Consider the following 17496-nt stretch of genomic DNA (forward strand, 5'->3'; position numbering starts at 1 on the left):
AACTTAAAATGTCATTCACTACAGTGTGATGGCCAAAATGACAGCAGCTCAAGACAATTTTACACATTATAAAACATTAAATGTCCATTAAATGTAAGCTAAACTAAAACAAGTCCAATGGTTTTAGTCAGTACATTCAGATGTTCAACTGTTTAAAATGCTTAACATTATAGTTAAAACTCATTAAATTTAACAAATGAACTCAAATGTAGCTGATTTTGGAGAGGATTTCAGCCATGATAGGAAGAAAACTTGAATGCTTTCTAATAGAATAGAATACAATAGAATAGACTGTACTGTCCCTTAGTGGGGACATTCAGGTGTACCAGCAGTAAACTGGCAGGCAATTCAAAGCATGTACATTAACACAGATAGACAAAAGCTGCTATAATAGTTTTGTGTCTGAACACAAATGTGGATATTCATTGGATATAAAACACAATGAGATCCTCAGTCATTGTCTCTCCACCAGTAACAGGAGCTACTAACTCATTCTGTTATTTCTTAGTACCTTTAAAATTCAAGCTCATTAAGGCCCAATGAAGAAATCTGATTATCAAGTGATAAAGTGCCATCAGGAGGCAAGCTAGCAAAATAGATATTAACAAAGATACTTAAACAAACCATAAAATCGCTTCTCTTCTTGTCTCCTCTTTGTCTCCTCTTTGTCTCTTCTTCTTAAACATTTCTGTCTTTGTTTGATTTTTTTTTAAATAGTAATTTGAATATATTCGTTCTGAAGTGCTATCGCTGGTTATAATGAGATATCATCCAGCAGAGCGTGTAATGCATGAAGAGCTCTTGATTAAGCCCATAATATGGCACTCTGCGTGTGTGTGTGTGTGTGTGTGTGTGTGTGTGTGTGTGTGTGTGTGTGTGTGTGTGTGTGTGTGTGCCTAAACTGAGACGTAGTTACTTAGCGGAGAGACATTACCATTTGTGACACAGATCTCTGGAGTAAAGGTGGCTGTCTTTCTTTAATATAAGTAAGCTAGGTGATCTTGTCACATGAAACCAAAATGAAACTCTCTGACATGGCCACATATCCTGTTGTATAGTTGGACACATCTCAATGGAGAAACATGGTAGTGGTGGTGTCATGCTGTAGGGACGTGTTGCCTCAGTTTTGACAGGGAAGCTGGTCGGAGTTGATGGGACTGAATACAGATGCATGCCACGTTTTCATTTTGTGGAAAAAGTTTTCCTTCCATTTCATAGTTAAGTTCTACTTTGTGTCTTATGGTAATAATGTGACAAAATAAGTTGTATGAATAAATTACAGGTACGCAGCCATTAGTCACTTTGGACATTCATAGAGAATAACTCAACTGTTATGAATCACAAATGTATTATCATCTGTATGTTGTTGTGTGTGTAATTTCCTTTTTTTTTTTACTCATGATTGGTTGATTGTATGACTTGATGTGTAACTTCAGGTGTGTGTGTCCGGAGGGCTTCGAAGGCGACACGTGTGAGATCAACATTGACGACTGTGAGGACAACGACTGTGAGAACAACTCCACCTGCGTGGACGGAATCAACAACTACACCTGCATGTGCTCACCAGAATACACAGGTAACACGTCGCTTTCAAAGACCTTCCTCCCTTAATGGATCTCCATTTATTTATTTATTTATTTAGCTGCATTTAATTAGTTAAATGATCTCAAACACAAAAACACTGGAGATATTTTCAGACTGTGCAACAGTCTCGCAAAACTGATAGATTCTACTTTCTAAATTATAAAAGATTTAGTTGTATTTTTTAATAGATTATCTGCTTCAAGGTAATAGTATATATTGCACGTGCCTCTTATGTAAATCACCCATAGAAGTTAAATATCAAAACCAACAAACCTTATTCATACACTTCTATTTAGAAGTTCCTGCAAAGCCATCAATATCTTATAATTTTGAGCTTTTAATGATGCATTTTCAGAAGTGAAATGATTTTAAAACATACAGTTTTGAATCAAAATATAGTTTTTGACTCAAAATATGTACTCAACTACAAGAAAACTGTTTCAAGTTGAAAACATCATCTAAAAATCACTGTATGGTGGTGGTAGTATTATGCTGAGGTATTGTTTTGCCAGTGCATGACTAAGTGGATGGGATCATTAAGAGGGAGAACTAGACTGACTTTCTTCATGTTCACCTCCAAACAGCAGCTAGTTGATTGAAACTTGTGGAAAAGCTCATATTATCCTTTTAGACGGGTCAGGTCGTGCTTTTTGCACAGGAGCATTCGGACAAATATCTGTGAGGAAATCTGTGCAGGTTTTATCCTACATGTTTTATCTAAAGAGATTAGACAAAGTTTACAACAATCCAAACTTCTTTGCCCAGTTGTTCCTTTTTTTAAAATCTGTGAAATTGTATTTTCTGCCCACACCTCAATAAAGAACATTTTTAAAAGATCAATAAAAGTCCCCAAATATTCTGAAACCTGTACAAATGACGAGGCAATAAAAACCTCTGGTGAGAGCTTATGTAACTGTCTTTATTTTATTTCTGGTCTGTCGCAACACGTTCGTCTGCTTTTGCAATGTGCTGATCATCTCTGACTGCTAACCTTTGTGGCGCTGTTCTCTCTCTGTCTTTGGATGTTTGTTTGCTGTCTTCTCTCTCCCGTCTTGCTTTTCTGTTTTTTTCATCTGTCATCTTTCTTTGTGGTTGCAGCTGCTACCAATGAGGTGGAGAGAGGTTAGTCTGTTCTTCTCTGTGTCCTTCTTGTCCCTCTCTTCTTCTTTACTTCCTCCGATACCATCCCTAACTTCAACCGTCCCCTGTGCTTTATGTCCACAACCCACAGAAATGTCACCCACAGCAGAACAGATTGCTCAATGTGTGCAAAGCTGCCTGTTGGCAGCAGTAAAGCAGTGCATTTGTGTGCTTTTGAGATCTTTTTTTTTTTTTTAGGGTGGAACAGTAGAGAAGTGTGTCACAATTGGTTGGTTGCTAGTTTTGGTTTGTTTTATCTTTTTTTTTTATTTAAGTATTTGGTATCTAGCAGTGAAAGAAAGACAAGTTCCATAAAAGCTCCAAATTTTCTGTTTTCTATTCAGACTTACATGCATAAGAGAAATAAACCTGAAATGATTTCTAAATTTATTTCCTCACTTTGCCCTGTTACAGCCACAGGGCATAATTGTGAATTAGGAGAACAATGAATTATTTTCATGGTTTTCCAATTATTTTTAAATAAAAATCTGAAAAGTGGGGACCTCCACCCCGGTCTCCAGATTCTGCAACCTGTAGGAAATCATCCCTACGGTAAGATGCTGCCACCACATTTTATGTGTGTTTGTGGTGATTTGCAGTATTACTTTTCTACTAGAAATGGTGTTGTTTATTTGTACATTAAATAAATTTTGTTCCCCATGTTTACTTTGGCTCCTACTTGCCTTCTTGGCTTTTTCTGGATTTTTAATGACCTTTTGTACCAACGGCTTTTCTGTTTTTTAGTTTATAAACAGCAGATATGTGAAGTGCACAGTTAACATTTGTTCCGTCGATAAATGCCCCACCTGAAGTTTTAATTTCTGCTTCTCCCACGAAGTTAATATGTGAAGAGTAATGCTTTTCTTGACCCACCAGTCAGCTTAGATTGACAAACATTTCTTCGAGGGTCCACAATACTAATTATATCTCAAGTGATATTAAACTCTAGGCTGTTGTTTTATAACCCTATAACTTCTCCAAAACTTTAGTCCTGACATTCTTTCTGCTTTGCAATTATCAGCCTAGTTGTGTTTGTCTTTCACATAAAGTCTTAATAAAACACATTAAAGTTTGTGGTTGTAACATGACAAAATGTGGAAAAACTTCTGGGGGTATTTTTGGGAGACGCTGTACTCTGATTGTCTTCTACAACAAATCAAACTGATGACAACTGAACCGAAGAGCTCTGATTATTACCGTGCACGTATTGAGTCCTGGGACTTCAGTGGCTGCTACTCTGACGGAGACGAGTAGGAAAATATCCAAGTTGTTGATGTAACATCCTGACATTCAGATCAAAGTCTGATCAAGCATCTTCAGAAAAGACCCGTTTCGCATTTCCGTACTGTCTCAGCGGACCCGAGGGGATCTCGTCAATGCCTCTCCCAAATTAAAGCATGTTCTAGAAGAGCCGTGCATATTCGAATGGAAAGAAAACGCAGTCGGCGTTCATGCAGTGTACCTAGTATTTACCTCACAGTTATGTGGTCATTTTTACTTAGAAATAATGTTAACTTTACAAATATTGCTTTTTCTAAATACTCTACAGTATTTTCTGAACACTTGAGAAGCATAAATACACATACACATGCATAGGCTCTCACAGTTCCCCACAGAGCTGGGTAATTATTCCCTCACTGGACCCTCTGCTGCCAGGAGTATTGGATTATTCCCCGGTGCCTCATCAGGGATTCACTTGACTTCTAATGATCAGGACACACTCTGGACTTTCATCTGTAATATGACATTTTACACAATGAGATCATTTATCAGACCACTGTGTTGGTCCTGGCCACAAGAGAGCCATCCATCATTAAAGCGAACACCCATACGACACACAAACACACTCACACACACACACACACACACAAGACCACAAGACATGCTTTGCTGTATGTAATGCTGATGCAAAGAATGTAATAAACACCGTAGATCAACTTGTAGAATAAAAATGTCCATCATATTATAGTTTGATTTTACACTGGGAAATGAAGCTTGTTGATGTCATTTGTGTATGTGTGTGTGTTTCTAGGGGAGTTGTGCGAGGAGAAACTGAACTTCTGCACCCCAGAGCTTAACCCGTGTCAGCACGACTCAAAGTGCATTTTGACCCCTCGGGGATACAAGTGAGTGGATTGTGCAGCCGTTCATGCACATACGCAGAGTTGGTGTTTTGTTCTGCAGCTTTGGAAATGCACAGACATAAAGGGACTGAATGATGCTTTCATGCAGGAAGCTAAAAAGTAGCTTGAACGTTGTTTGTGGTATAGGCCGTGAAATAATTTAACAGAAATCTTTCCACTCGTTTTAGGTGCGAGTGCACTCCCGGGTATGTAGGTGAGCAGTGTGAGCTGGACTATGACGACTGTGAAGAGAACAAGTGTCAGAACGGAGGTCATTGCATTGATGCCGTGAACGGATACACCTGCATCTGTCCAGAGGGATACAGGTAAAGAATACGTCTCCACAATGCAAATTATCTTCACTGCCATTAACCGTGTTATACTCTGTGGCTAAGTTCACACTGCAATCCTTCATGCTCAAATCTGAGTTTTTGTGAAATCTGATTTTTTTTTTTTTTTTTTCATGGTTGTTCACATTTCTGTGGTCGCATTTGAACAGATCAGATGCATTTCTGATTTATAGCCGCATATCCAAGTCTCCTGGGTTGCATTTGTAAAAATCTGATCTGTGTTGTTTAGACTGTCATGAAAAGATCAGATACAGGCTGAATCTGGTTTGGGTGACTTCAGGCTGCAGTGTGAACGTAGCTTATGATGCATATCAGTTTTTGTCAGCTCTGTACTGGGATGTTTCTAAAGTTTTTCCCAACAGTGTTATCAATTCTGTTTTTGCTGTTTTTTTTACCTGCTAAATCTAAATCTCTTGCATTATTGGTACCCTGAGCATGTTCTTTCTTTTGCTCCCACCTATACTCAATTCCACTTTTTAGACTTTTTAAAAATTAATAAGAACAATAAAGGATCCGATATTAACTAGCCTTGTGAGTCGATACAGGCCTACGATCACCTTGCTTGGTGAGTCAGGAGTGTAACAGAGGCAGGATAAGTTCATTTTTTGTGTTTTGTGAAGAGAAGCTACTTTTTACACAAAAACTGAGAGCATTTTCAAGCCGTGGTCCTACGTGTAATGTACCTGTCAACATGCATGTTGCAGTGGGCTGTTCTGCGAGTTCACTCCCCCAATGGTCCTCCCTCGAACCAGTCCCTGTGACAACCACGACTGCCTAAACGGAGCTCAGTGCGTTGTTGTGGGAACGGACCCACGCTGCCAATGTCTCCATGGATACGAGGGCGAGCGTTGTGAAACGCTCGTGAGCGTGAACTTTGTCAACCGGGAGTCCTACCTGCAGCTTCCCTCCAACCTCCTCTCACCACAGACCAACATCAGCTTACAGGTAGACGCAGCTCTTTTCATTTTATTACTATTTTATGTTCCATTTACGGATCTTTACTGTTGCTCCAAATATCCATGGGCATTTTGTCTTAGGGAGAAAGATGCATCTAAAATGTATTAAAAGATACTGAATGGTAAATGAACCAAATTATTAGTTTAACCTAAAAACTATTTCTTAACACTGCCTGTGTTTAAACAGCCTTGTAGAGTATTAATACTCCTTAGTATGTTTAGATTTTGTCACATTACAACTGCAAACTTTCAAATATTTCGTAAAGCAAAGTAGTTTGTGTTTTTTAAGTTTAAAAAGATTACGTAGATTTTAAGTTTTTGACAGCAAAAAGTGTGGTGAGCATTACTATTTTACAAAAAAAAATTAAATGCAGCTAATGTCTTTACTGTAGGGACAAAATTATAGACACGTTTTAACCAGGGTGATGTTATGAGACAGTATCCCAAGCTTTGAACATTTAGCAGTACACAGTTTAACCCGTGGAGAGGGTTTGGCGCAGCTGCAAACCTTCCAAAAAGTGGTTAGCAAACTGGGTGACAAGAGCCTTAATTGGGAAAAAATACTTTTGAGTGGTAAAAAAAAGAGCCTGCAAGCCTCTTACTTCAATTACATACTAACTATGAAGAAGCTGCAGAGATCCAAGTCACTTTGGTCTTTATGCTAAGCTAACATTGAACATCATCCTGAACAAACAGTCCACACAATGAGAAATGGCGGTGTTAGCATCATGCTAGGTGGATTGTTTTCTTCAGCAGTAGCTGGGAATTTGGTCAAGGATGACCCACAGAAACGTTCAATAAAATAAACCCAATTTGTAGTTGTAACATGACTTAAAATGGAAAACTTCAAGAAGTGTGAATATCTTTGCAATGTGCTGGAATTAATAATGACTGTGAAATTTCCAAAGTAATATAAACACAGGCTTTATGTTTTACTGCTGCAAGAAATGTCATTGACAGCTACGTCCACCTGTGCTTACAGATTGCTACTGATGAGGACAGCGGCGTCTTGTTGTACAAGGGTGACAATGACCACATCGCAATGGAGCTGTACAGGGGACGTCTCAGGGTCAGCTACGACACTGGGTCCTACCCGCCTTCTGCGATATACAGGTATTTGCTCAAAAACATGTCTGACATCCAGAGACTGTAATATGAGAGATGTTGCCTCAGTTTCTCTCTCTCTCCTTCTCAGTGTGGAGACGGTGAATGATGGTAGTTTCCATTCTGTGGAGTTAGTAGCAGCTGACCAGACGTTGTCGCTGTCCATTGATGGCGGACCCCCCAAATCCATCGGCTCCATCAGCAAACAGTCCACGCTCAACCTAGATTCCCCACTTTACCTGGGAGGTAGGAACTCACACCGTCTGTCTGTGGATGTCAGGAAGAGTCACTGATCTAACAACTTACTGCATGAATAACATCACAAGATAAATAACAATAACTGCTGATAATAACAAGACAGTTTATCAAAACCAAGGTACAGTTGATTTTAGAATTAAAACCAATAAACGATGTCTCTAAACTAAAAGTTTGGTTGAATTATCAATGGGCCACTGAGAGGCTTCGCTCGCCTAAACAGAGGACTAACCCCCAAACAAAGAACTTCATATCATTTTATTTACATCCACTGTTTTGGTATTCTGCTTATTTTGCAGGCGCACTGGAGATGTTTAGATTATCCCCAGCTCTGCGATCTGGATTGTCCCATATTTATAACATTGTGTCACACATGGCTCGATACTTGGATGTGTGATATTGCTTTTGTATCTAGTGTCCCTTAATTTAACTCTTATTTAGCAAAAATTGCTTTCCATTTAATGCAGATTGTAGTCAGATTTTAGATCCACCTGTGGCGATTCTCTGTACAGGAATGCCAGAGCAGGCATCGGCTTCTGGCGGCCTTTCTGCACTGCAGCTCAGCTCCGGAGGCCGTAACGGCACCAGCTTCCACGGATGCCTCCGTAACCTCTACATCAACGGAAAGCTCCAGAACTTGGGAGCCGGGCGTGACCAAAGCTCTCCAGGTCCAGAGACTTTGCGGAGCTACAGACAGTGGCTGGGAAACGGGGTGGAACCAGGCTGCCAGCCGTGCCAGAGGGGTGCCTGCGTCCAAGGCGACTGCCACCCAACGGGTCACCAAGGTTTCACCTGTACCTGCCATCCCGGGTGGACAGGGGCTCTGTGTGACCAGCAAGTTAGCAATCCCTGCGATGGAAACAAGTGAGTGCGATTCAAGGTTCTGCAGCATATTGAAAATAAACTAGCAAAGTCTTATTTATACTCAATGTTATTCCCGTCATTATAGGTGTATTCATGGTACCTGCCTTCCAATCAACTCCTACTCCTACTCCTGCGTCTGCCAGCCTGGTTTTGCTGGTGTTCTCTGTGATGCGCAGGACCTGGATACAGCTAACCCCTGCAGCCTGTCTCGCTGCAAACACGGCAAATGTCGAGTGTCAGGCCTGGGTAAAGCATACTGCGAGTGTAACAGCGGATACACAGGGGAGGCATGTGACAGAGGTCAGTAAAATTATAATAATAATCATTACAAAACATATAAGTATGCATGCGATTGCTAACCAGAGATTGTTTGTCCAATAACACCCTAATGAACCCGTTTTATTGAAGGCATTTCTTTTAACCAAACTTCTTCTAATCCAATCTTACTCAAATGTCTTAAATTGTCTCTAACATTGTTTCTTGCTTCTGTACTAACTCTGCTAACATTTCCACTTTTTAAACTTAGCGTCTTCAGAGCTTCCTCTTAATCCCACGCGGGGGACTACTCAGGTGAGATGACGTGTAACTATATTGTCATCTGGAACTAGTTTGTTCTCGACTCACCGAGCATATAAAATATAATATTTAGTTCCAGTAGGACATTTAATCTAAAACTAAAGATTAAATGTGATGTTTAAAGAACATTCTTGATACAAAATGTTTAATTCACCAGTGTTACAAATAGTGTATAAAGATTCCAGAGCATTGCTTATAAACCTGAAACTTTGCAGACGTAAGGGTTAATTTTCTTTTCTGTTTTTGTTTCAATTTTTCAGTTCTTTGTATCCAACCTTTTTCACAGCAAACACAATATTGCCAAAAACATTTACTTACTCCTTCAAATCCTTGAGTTCTAGTGTTCTCGTTGTGTAAATCCAGTAGCTGCGATGACATTTGTGAAAGAATGAGTAGCTTTATGGAGCTCTGTAAATTTCAGGATCATAATGAATGGATGGCACCCGTGCAAATCGCATAATTTTCTTGCTATCAAACATTCAGTGTTTGCATCATTCACTCCATTTAACAAATGTCATCGTTAATTCACAAACACATTCGGTTGTTTTACAACACTTACTAGACAGGTGAAAACAGAGCAGGAAGAAGGAAAAAATCTTGTATCAACCTGCCCTTTTCTCAGTCGTTGCAGAATCATTTTTTTATGGTCGTCTCTTACGTTTTTTTAAGACTTAATGATTTGTTTTCTTGTAATGTGTTTTGAACTTATTTACAGTGGAGCGTTTTCTCAATTCCCCATCCAAACTGTTCTTTAGTTTTACTCCGTGCACTGAAACACACATTTGTTTTAAAGTAGTACACACTGTTTTATTTTTGAAATTGAAATTGTACTTCCTTTTTGTTATTTATATCACTTCATCTTAAGACAAAGAACTTTTGGAAATTAATTGGCAACAGTACCTTTCTAGCTTTAAACATAACTAATGGCATTTTAAAATTAGCCAAGTCCCTTAGTTTCAAGATATTTGATTGAATAGACAATTTATCACTATGTTCTCTAGAATTCACTGAATATAAAATTCTCACAGCTTTCTTTTGTGTCGCATACAGAATAGCGTTGATTTAACTCTGTTCCTGCAGGCGTACAGTAGATAGGTGTGCTTCCTTAGAAAACTCTGGGTGACTTAATGACGTATTTTGTTGCAGAGGTGGCCTGCCGAGGGGAACGGGTCAGAGATGTCTACCAGAGACAGCAGGGCTACGCGGCGTGCCAAACCCAGGAGAAGGTCTCCCGTCTAGAGTGTCGAGGCAGCTGCCCGGGGGGAGCAGACGGACAGGGCACCTGCTGCACCCCCCTCCGTAGCAAACGCAGGAAATACACCTTCCAGTGCACTGATGGGTCTTCTTTTGTCCAGGAAGTAGAAAAGGTTGTCAAGTGCGGCTGTACAAAGTGTTCTTCGTAAAACAAAAGAGAAGTTCTTTTTTTTTTTTGTTGACAGAGCTCCTGCCATCCTTACCTGATTGCTCATCTGTTTGTGTTCCCTGTGAGGAAATTCTCCACACCCCAGGAGTATTATTCCCCAGCACCCTGATTTTTTTTTAAAAGCCCCCCAAAAAAAGTAAAAGAAAAAAAAAAGCAAAAGAAAAACACAAGAGAAACAAATAAATAAAAAAAATAGCTACCTTTCCTGTCAGTGCTGGACTGATGACCGATGCTTCCTCTGGGGGGATTTTGAATTGTATTGTAAAGTACAAAAGCAGACTTATTTTTATTATGAAGTGGGGAAAAAGACAAAAAAAGAAAAACATTGTTCTTCATCTACTTCTTTTTGTTGGTCGTGATAGCTCCAGTGGTGCCACAATGTTTTTATTCCCTGGAGAAGCGGCGGCTCACCACTTTACAGTAGACATCCTGCGTCCCGTCTCTGAGTTGTGCATCTTTTGGAGTAACTGTAAATGGTAGTACTACAGACTCACCACTAGGAGGAGCTGCCTTAAAGCATGGCACAGTGTGGGCAGCGGTTACCCCCCACATACACACAAACGCAACTCAGAAACCACCACAGGCTCCATCAGCAGACCTGCTGAATCCTCTGTGACTGTGTGCATGATCGTACACACAGCTGCGTCCAATCTCCTGGCTCTTTTTGCGGCTACTGAACGACAACAACAACAACACACACACACACAGAGACTCACACATGCACCTGCAGAAAAAAAACTGGTCAACCACACAGCTCTCTGTTTGTGTACCCCCACCCCCGAGTCATGAATGACAAGTATTTATTGTATCATAAATACATGTACTTATTCACTAGATTCCCCATGTATCAGCCTGAGTCTTTTAATATATATTAATTTATATTTGTCCTTATTTTTGTATTAAAAAGACATACTCTGTCAAGATAGCTGACTAACAAAAACGGTGTCCTTTATTTTTGGTGTAAGAAAAGTTTTGTTTTGTTTTTGATCACTGAAACATTTTGTGCTTGCCAGAGACCTTAGTTACATTTTAATCTGCAAATGTGACGTGAAGACATTGTATATTTTTGTCGCGTTTCCTGAGAGTTTGTACTGTGCCATTACCAGAAGGTTCTTTATATTAGAGTATAAATGTATAGATTTCCCCACCTATGTACTCCACACAGACTTTGTGAGTAGCATTGACCCTAGCGGATGCATAGAGAACTCTTTTTACCTTTTTAACAAATTTAAAACATACTGTGACTTTTTTCTAAATGAAACTACTTTGTTAGCCCCTTTGGTCTCAGATGTTAACATGTTGCTGCTAAGTTTTTTGTACCGTAGACTTGGATCCTGATCTGTATGTTATATAGAGCTTCCTGCTCCTTCCTGTTTGGGGCTGCCTTGTGTAACAGATGAATATGACCCCCTCACTCCTCCATCAACTCCTCTCCACATGTACATTGTGCTTTATATTCTCCCTCTCTCTTCATCCCTAGACTAATGTCAGTTTCCTGACTGATGTTTGTTTATTAAACACAATATTTACCTCACACTTCTCATCTTTTCCCTTCTTGTTGCCAAGCTCTGCGTGAGAGATCATCCCCGCAACTCATCGAAGACAATTATTGCAAATTGGAACCCATGGTAGGATTTGTTATGTTTGGTTTTATTCTCACTGTACTTCTTTTTCATCACCTGTTAAATATTTTGTAACATTAAAACATTTTACCCTGTTTGCCTGTTCTTAATCCCTTACGAGAGTATTGAAAAACCTCTGACTCTGCATTTTATAAAATTACAACCACAACCATATTAAACTGCGTTTAATATATTTTATTATATGTGATGGATAAACACAAGTAGTGCATAGCTGGGAAATCATTTGGAAAGTCTTTTTGGTTTTGTTTGTTAAGTTGTGTCCATTATTCTGTGCAAATTAGCTCAGTGTACTGGAAGCACAGTATTTGTGAAAAGCAATTTTCTGGATTTGTTGAAGTTCCTCAGTTGAATTTAGATATTTGACATTTTACTTGAATATGCTTTGACTCTTACACCGTAATAATGCCACTAAGATTTGTACAAGAGTTTGCATGTTCAGGATGATGGGGAGTAAGTTTTTCACCACAGGTAGAGTTTTTGAGTTATGTTATTTGTAATGTATCATTAGATACTTGGCAGCAATCACCCAGAACATCACTAGTAAAGATGTGTAAAGAAAGAAAAAAAAGAAAAACTTCAACTTATTCACCCATTTGTTGCAGTAGCATAATCTGGCACAGAAGCTTTGTAAAAAAAAAAAAAACATCTAGCCATTGTTTTTTTTTAATCCTGTTTGACTTTCTTTACATTTGCATGTTTATTTCCAAAAAGGTTTCTGTTTTTGTTGTAGCACAAAATTGAACAACTTCTGATGAACTTGTTTTGCTGCTCAAGGCTCATCAAAAATCTCTTTAAATACACTCAGACATCTGAAAAAACACAAAGTAACATTTTCTATTGAAAATACAGCAAGTTTTTCTACAATACATAGTTTGAAGGTACTTTACATCTCTTCCAATGAATCTGTTTAATTATTATCAGCACAAGCTTTGTGCATATGCTTAATTATGACTTTACTTTAAGTTCTCAGGGGTCCGTCTTTACTTGGAGCATTATATATTTATTTATATATTTATTTTCATCTATAGGTATCCAATATGTTGTTTTCTCTTTAATTTTCTCACTGCTACCTGTTTAAATCGGCCCAAACCTTCATCTATATATTTTTAAATGCGCTGTACTGTAGTGCCATCTACTGGTGAGCTGTTTAAATCTAGTTTAAATCCAGCTCACCAATCAATCTTCTGTTTTACCTCAGCGGTAAAACAGAAGGACAGCAGACTCAGTCATCTCCTTGGAGGCACTCCAGCCTTGTTCTCTTCCCAGCCTGTCCCAGTCAAAAGATGGAAAATATCCACACTGGTCCGGGTGGAAATATCCTCCTCCTCCTATGCAGTACTGGACGTACAAAAACACAGGATTGTTACATCATGCATCATCTGAATAGCAGCAGACTCGGACAGAAAGCTGTTGAGACTCACATGTTCGGAGTTGCACCCTCTGGGTTTGACCCCAGAGCAGATAGCCATGGCTCCTCGCTCATTGTTTATAGCTCTGAATGTGATGAAGCCTGGATCAAACTCGTCTTTTTTGTGGAACAGAAATAAGAACACAATGTAAAGCTTAAGTGTTCAGTTACATGGAATCAAAAAAGTTTTTTTTTTATTCCATTTACTTCTTGACTTTGGTCCATATAAATTTCTGGTGGACTCCCTGTTTCCGTGGTCATACACAATGGGAATCGCTGGTCCTCTGTTGGAGCACGAGCCAATGTTGTACCTTACTGGAAATTGCTGCAAAAATGTGACAAATTTGTCATTAATGCACATAGACTAGTAGGAACATCAGAAACAATTTCAGTTTTGGCTGTTGTGCCTTACCTTAAACAGATTGAAGAGATTTCCCCCATAAAGACGGAGGAAGTTGTTTTCAGTGTGGTAGCGGAGAATAGCTGCCAGGTTCCAGTGCTCCATCGGGAAGTTGTTGGGAACGTGCCACACAGACACGTCTTTAGCAGCAATGTCGTAGTAACCTGGATTCTGGAAACACAAGCTGCGTCTGTCATTATGGCATGGGAGGATTTTATGGGATATACAAACACAAAATACTGCATAATTGTCAAGCAACAATTAAGGACTTTATGTTTTTTCAAATAAGACTAAAAAGTGTGACGTGTTGATCCTACTTTACTCTAATAACTAATAAAAACTGCTTTGTGTTTATATATCACATAAAATACCAATAAAATATATATAATTCCATAATTATGACTATAGAGCATAGCACTATAAATTCTGACTAAATCAACCCCATTCAGTGCTTTCAAAGCCAGTTGGATAGTGTTAATGGTTAAAAGTTTCCAGTCAGTGCAAGTCGCATATCAGCGGGGAAAAAAAAATCCTACTTATTGCTACATTCTTACACAAGCAACATGTGTATATAATGTAATGTATATAAGTAATATAATGTTGAGAATATTCAGTCTGCTTTCTGACCTTGTAATCATCAGATGTGGCACTCTCTACTAAACCAAAGGTGTTTCTGTTGGACCAGTTTCCATCTCCATCCGGCAGATTTGGATTGTTACCCTGCTGACTGGACCAGCGGTCCCCCACAGTGCATCTTCCATAAATGCTGTTTTCATGGACACTGGCCACCAGAGTCCAGCCGCCTCCAGCAGTGTTCATGTCGCAGAAAGTCTGATACTTCATCCCATTAGCTGTGGTCAGGTAGTATATCCCATCTGGAGACATGACACCAATACAGATCAAGTGACTCACAATGTGATTTTCTTATTTCTGGCTGTTTATTCTAAACATGCTCTGGAAGTTATTACATTTTAAATTAAATTTAAAAAAAATGTTTAGGCTTGAACAGCAATATACGTCAACAGGTCAAGCATTCCTACCTTCTCGTTCACTGTGATTATCCAGAATTTCTTTACAGCTCCGTGCAATGTATTTGAATCTGTCGCTCAATGTCCTCAACCGTTCAAAGTTTGTCCTGGTGAGGTTCTCTGTATCTTCCACAATACCTCCAGGGAGGTCAGTTGCTGAAAATAAAGTCAGATTTTAAAAGATGTAAAGGAAATAAATGTTTGAGCAAATGTTTATTCTCATGAGCCACACTTTACCTTCTTGTGTAAAGACATCTATAGGCGACCCATGCTCCAAGATCAGAAAAATCCCCAACAATAAGAGTGCGCGGCTAAGCATGTCTGCAGAATAGAATGATTTAAAGTTTGTGAAACAGCCACCATTTAATTTTAACCATTAAAATGAAAACAATGCAAAACTTTTTCTCCAAGAGGACAACAAGGCTGACATAGAGTAAAATAATGTAAAGAGTAATACCTGTTTCCTTATGCACTTTAGCTGGAAAACAACTGAAACGTATTCCTCAGATTGTTGTCAGTCATTCCTCTCAGATGTATACTGGTAACCATATATAGCTGGTTACTGGTCACACATATATGACTATATATGTGTGTGTGTGTGTGTGTGTGCAAGCTAATCTTTGTACTTTGAGTAATGAGCTTTTGGCAGTGACCTTATTAATTCCTCTGACTTCCTGGAGACAACAGTGTCCTAATTCTGTCAGAGGTCTTATCTTGCTTTGACCCAGAGTCTAACTAGTTTCAAGATACAGTGTTTCTACAGCTTATCATACATTAATATCACTGTCTACTACTGAATGATCGTGTTACCAGTGGCTTATCATGTTGGAACATGCTAAACTGTATCCCCACCTTGAAATGTGATCTGTTAGAGGTCAATATACGTAAAATTCAGGGGGGAAAAACCCAAACAGTAAACTTCAATCCCACTGGAAACGTGACCTAGTATATCAAAATCCCATAGACTGGAAACAAACATGGAGAAACATAACAAAAATACCTGAATCTGCTACATTATCCTCCATGCATATGTAACTCCACCCAAACTCAAATAAATTGGCCCTTGGTCCTCAGAGCTTTGCTGGAATGGATGTGGGGAAAAGGGGTCATTACTCCATTTGTGGTGGTATTGTCCAGATGTGAAACTTTTCTGGAATCAAATTGTTAAAGCTGCTTCAATAATGCTTAGTATAAATCTTATTGTTTGTCCAGCCATATGTTTGTTAAGCAATAGAGCTGCTGACTTTCATACCTAAAATGATTATAAATTAGCCAATCTTGTATTTCTTGCAGCAAAAAGGACTAAATTGGACCAAAAAGGACTAAAAAGGTTAAATTGCAAAACATTTTAAATTGTTTTCTAATTGAAAAATTGCTATATGAATTGTATGACATCTTGTGTATGGAAGAAGCTATACATGGCCCAATGGGTCTACATGAACAAATTTGGAGCTCTGCTTATATCAAAATATTAAAAAGTATTGTGGCAGAAGATTGACACTGAGCACTTCTAATCCAGAATTATCAGATTATGGATGTATTACAAATGTTCTGTGTGTAAATTGGTCATGTGTCAGGGGACCGTGGTTGTGTAGTGGTGGCTGCATATACAATACTTGTGTTGCATGCGTAGATATACATAAAGCCATGACCCTATTGTCTCTGGGACATGGCCGATATTACAGTTAACCGGTTCATGCATGCATAATGTCTGCAGAATGTGATATGTATGGTATGTTAATACGTATTTAGGTTGAATGGAGCTTTTTGCTATGCTGCAACAGTGTGATCATAAGTTGCACCTAAAGGTGAATGGGAAAGAAAATGATCATTGGATTTTAATTTAATAAATACATCAAAATATGATATTTAGCCCCCTTTTCTCTGATATTCCTGAAACAAACTGAATGCCACCAACTTCCTTTAGAATTCACCTACTTAAAGTGCCCCACTTTTTAAAAGCAATACGACATAGCTGTCCTATGAACGTCTGAGGTCTGTTAGACAACACAAGTTAATAAACACCATCATTAAGGTCAAGCAACAAAAAAAATATGTCACTGATAAAGTTGTGGAGAAGTTTATTAGATTATAAATTATAATTTATAATCTCACCATATAAAGCAATCTTAGTTTCATGGTTTGAAGTTTGTGTGCTGGGTGTGACGTTGCTTACCTCTGCTTCCAGTGAGTGGGAGTGCCTGAGGCAGCTGTTTGCTCTAACGCCCAAGAGCAATCTGCAATGCAATTTCATAAAAACCTGAGTGCTGATCCTTGATGGTACCATAAATTACACCATCCAATGGGATTCCCCCTTTCTGTGTCACCCCTCTCCTCAAATTGGTAAACCAGCTCCACTCATTCTCAGAACATCAGCTCCATTTTCCCTCAGTTGAACTCACCTTGCCCAAGTTGCACCTCCATTATTTACTTAATAAATGTCAAAACCCTAATTTGGTCTCTGAGAGGTTTCTTAAAATGGGTCCAAAACTGACCCCAAACATGACAATGACAAGCTTTGCTAATCTCAAAACGCTGTTCAATCCATTATGCAATAAAAGTAAAATCCATGGCAGAGCTGCAAGAACTCCAAGGCATGGCTTTTCTCACAGGCTGGACAAGAAGAGCATTACTTAGAGCAG

At 38.9% G+C, this 17496-nt stretch overlaps 2 protein-coding genes across 13 annotated transcripts in view; one reads left to right on the plus strand and one right to left on the minus strand.

The window, feature by feature from the left end:
- Positions 1–10355, plus strand: part of slit2 (slit homolog 2 (Drosophila)) — a 112975-nt gene extending 102620 nt beyond the window's left edge. For 8 of the 12 annotated variants that reach the window (XM_015032339.1, XM_015032329.1, XM_015032330.1 and 5 more), the window contains 10 exons: positions 1437–1576; positions 2683–2706; positions 4757–4850; positions 5036–5173; positions 5902–6142; positions 7136–7266; positions 7349–7503; positions 8025–8376; positions 8462–8676; positions 10099–10355. In XM_015032339.1, the coding sequence (XP_014887825.1) occupies positions 1437–1576; positions 2683–2706; positions 4757–4850; positions 5036–5173; positions 5902–6142; positions 7136–7266; positions 7349–7503; positions 8025–8376; positions 8462–8676; positions 10099–10355 (1747 nt within the window). Of the gene's footprint in view, positions 1–1436; positions 1577–2682; positions 2707–4756; positions 4851–5035; positions 5174–5901; positions 6143–7135; positions 7267–7348; positions 7504–8024; positions 8377–8461; positions 8677–8902; positions 8947–10098 lie in introns of all 12 variants that reach the window. The other 4 variants (XM_015032334.1, XM_015032337.1, XM_015032338.1 and 1 more) reach the window with 2 other exon arrangements.
- A 16-nt stretch (positions 10356–10371) lies between these two features.
- Positions 10372–16151, minus strand: LOC106947375 (intelectin-like). The gene is made up of 7 exons (XM_015032342.1): positions 15092–16151; positions 14867–15010; positions 14454–14701; positions 13839–13997; positions 13634–13751; positions 13440–13543; positions 10372–13356 (listed from the first exon to the last, which is right to left on the minus strand). Exons 1-7 carry the CDS (start codon positions 15171–15173, stop codon positions 13213–13215), a joined length of 999 nt encoding a protein of 332 aa, XP_014887828.1. The 5' UTR covers positions 15174–16151; the 3' UTR covers positions 10372–13212.
- Between the last annotated feature and the right edge of the window lie 1345 nt (positions 16152–17496).

Source organism: Poecilia latipinna, unplaced genomic scaffold (assembly GCF_001443285.1).
Source record: "Poecilia latipinna isolate Pla-1442-1.1 unplaced genomic scaffold, P_latipinna-1.0 Scaffold237, whole genome shotgun sequence".
Lineage (NCBI taxonomy): Eukaryota > Metazoa > Chordata > Actinopteri > Cyprinodontiformes > Poeciliidae > Poecilia > Poecilia latipinna.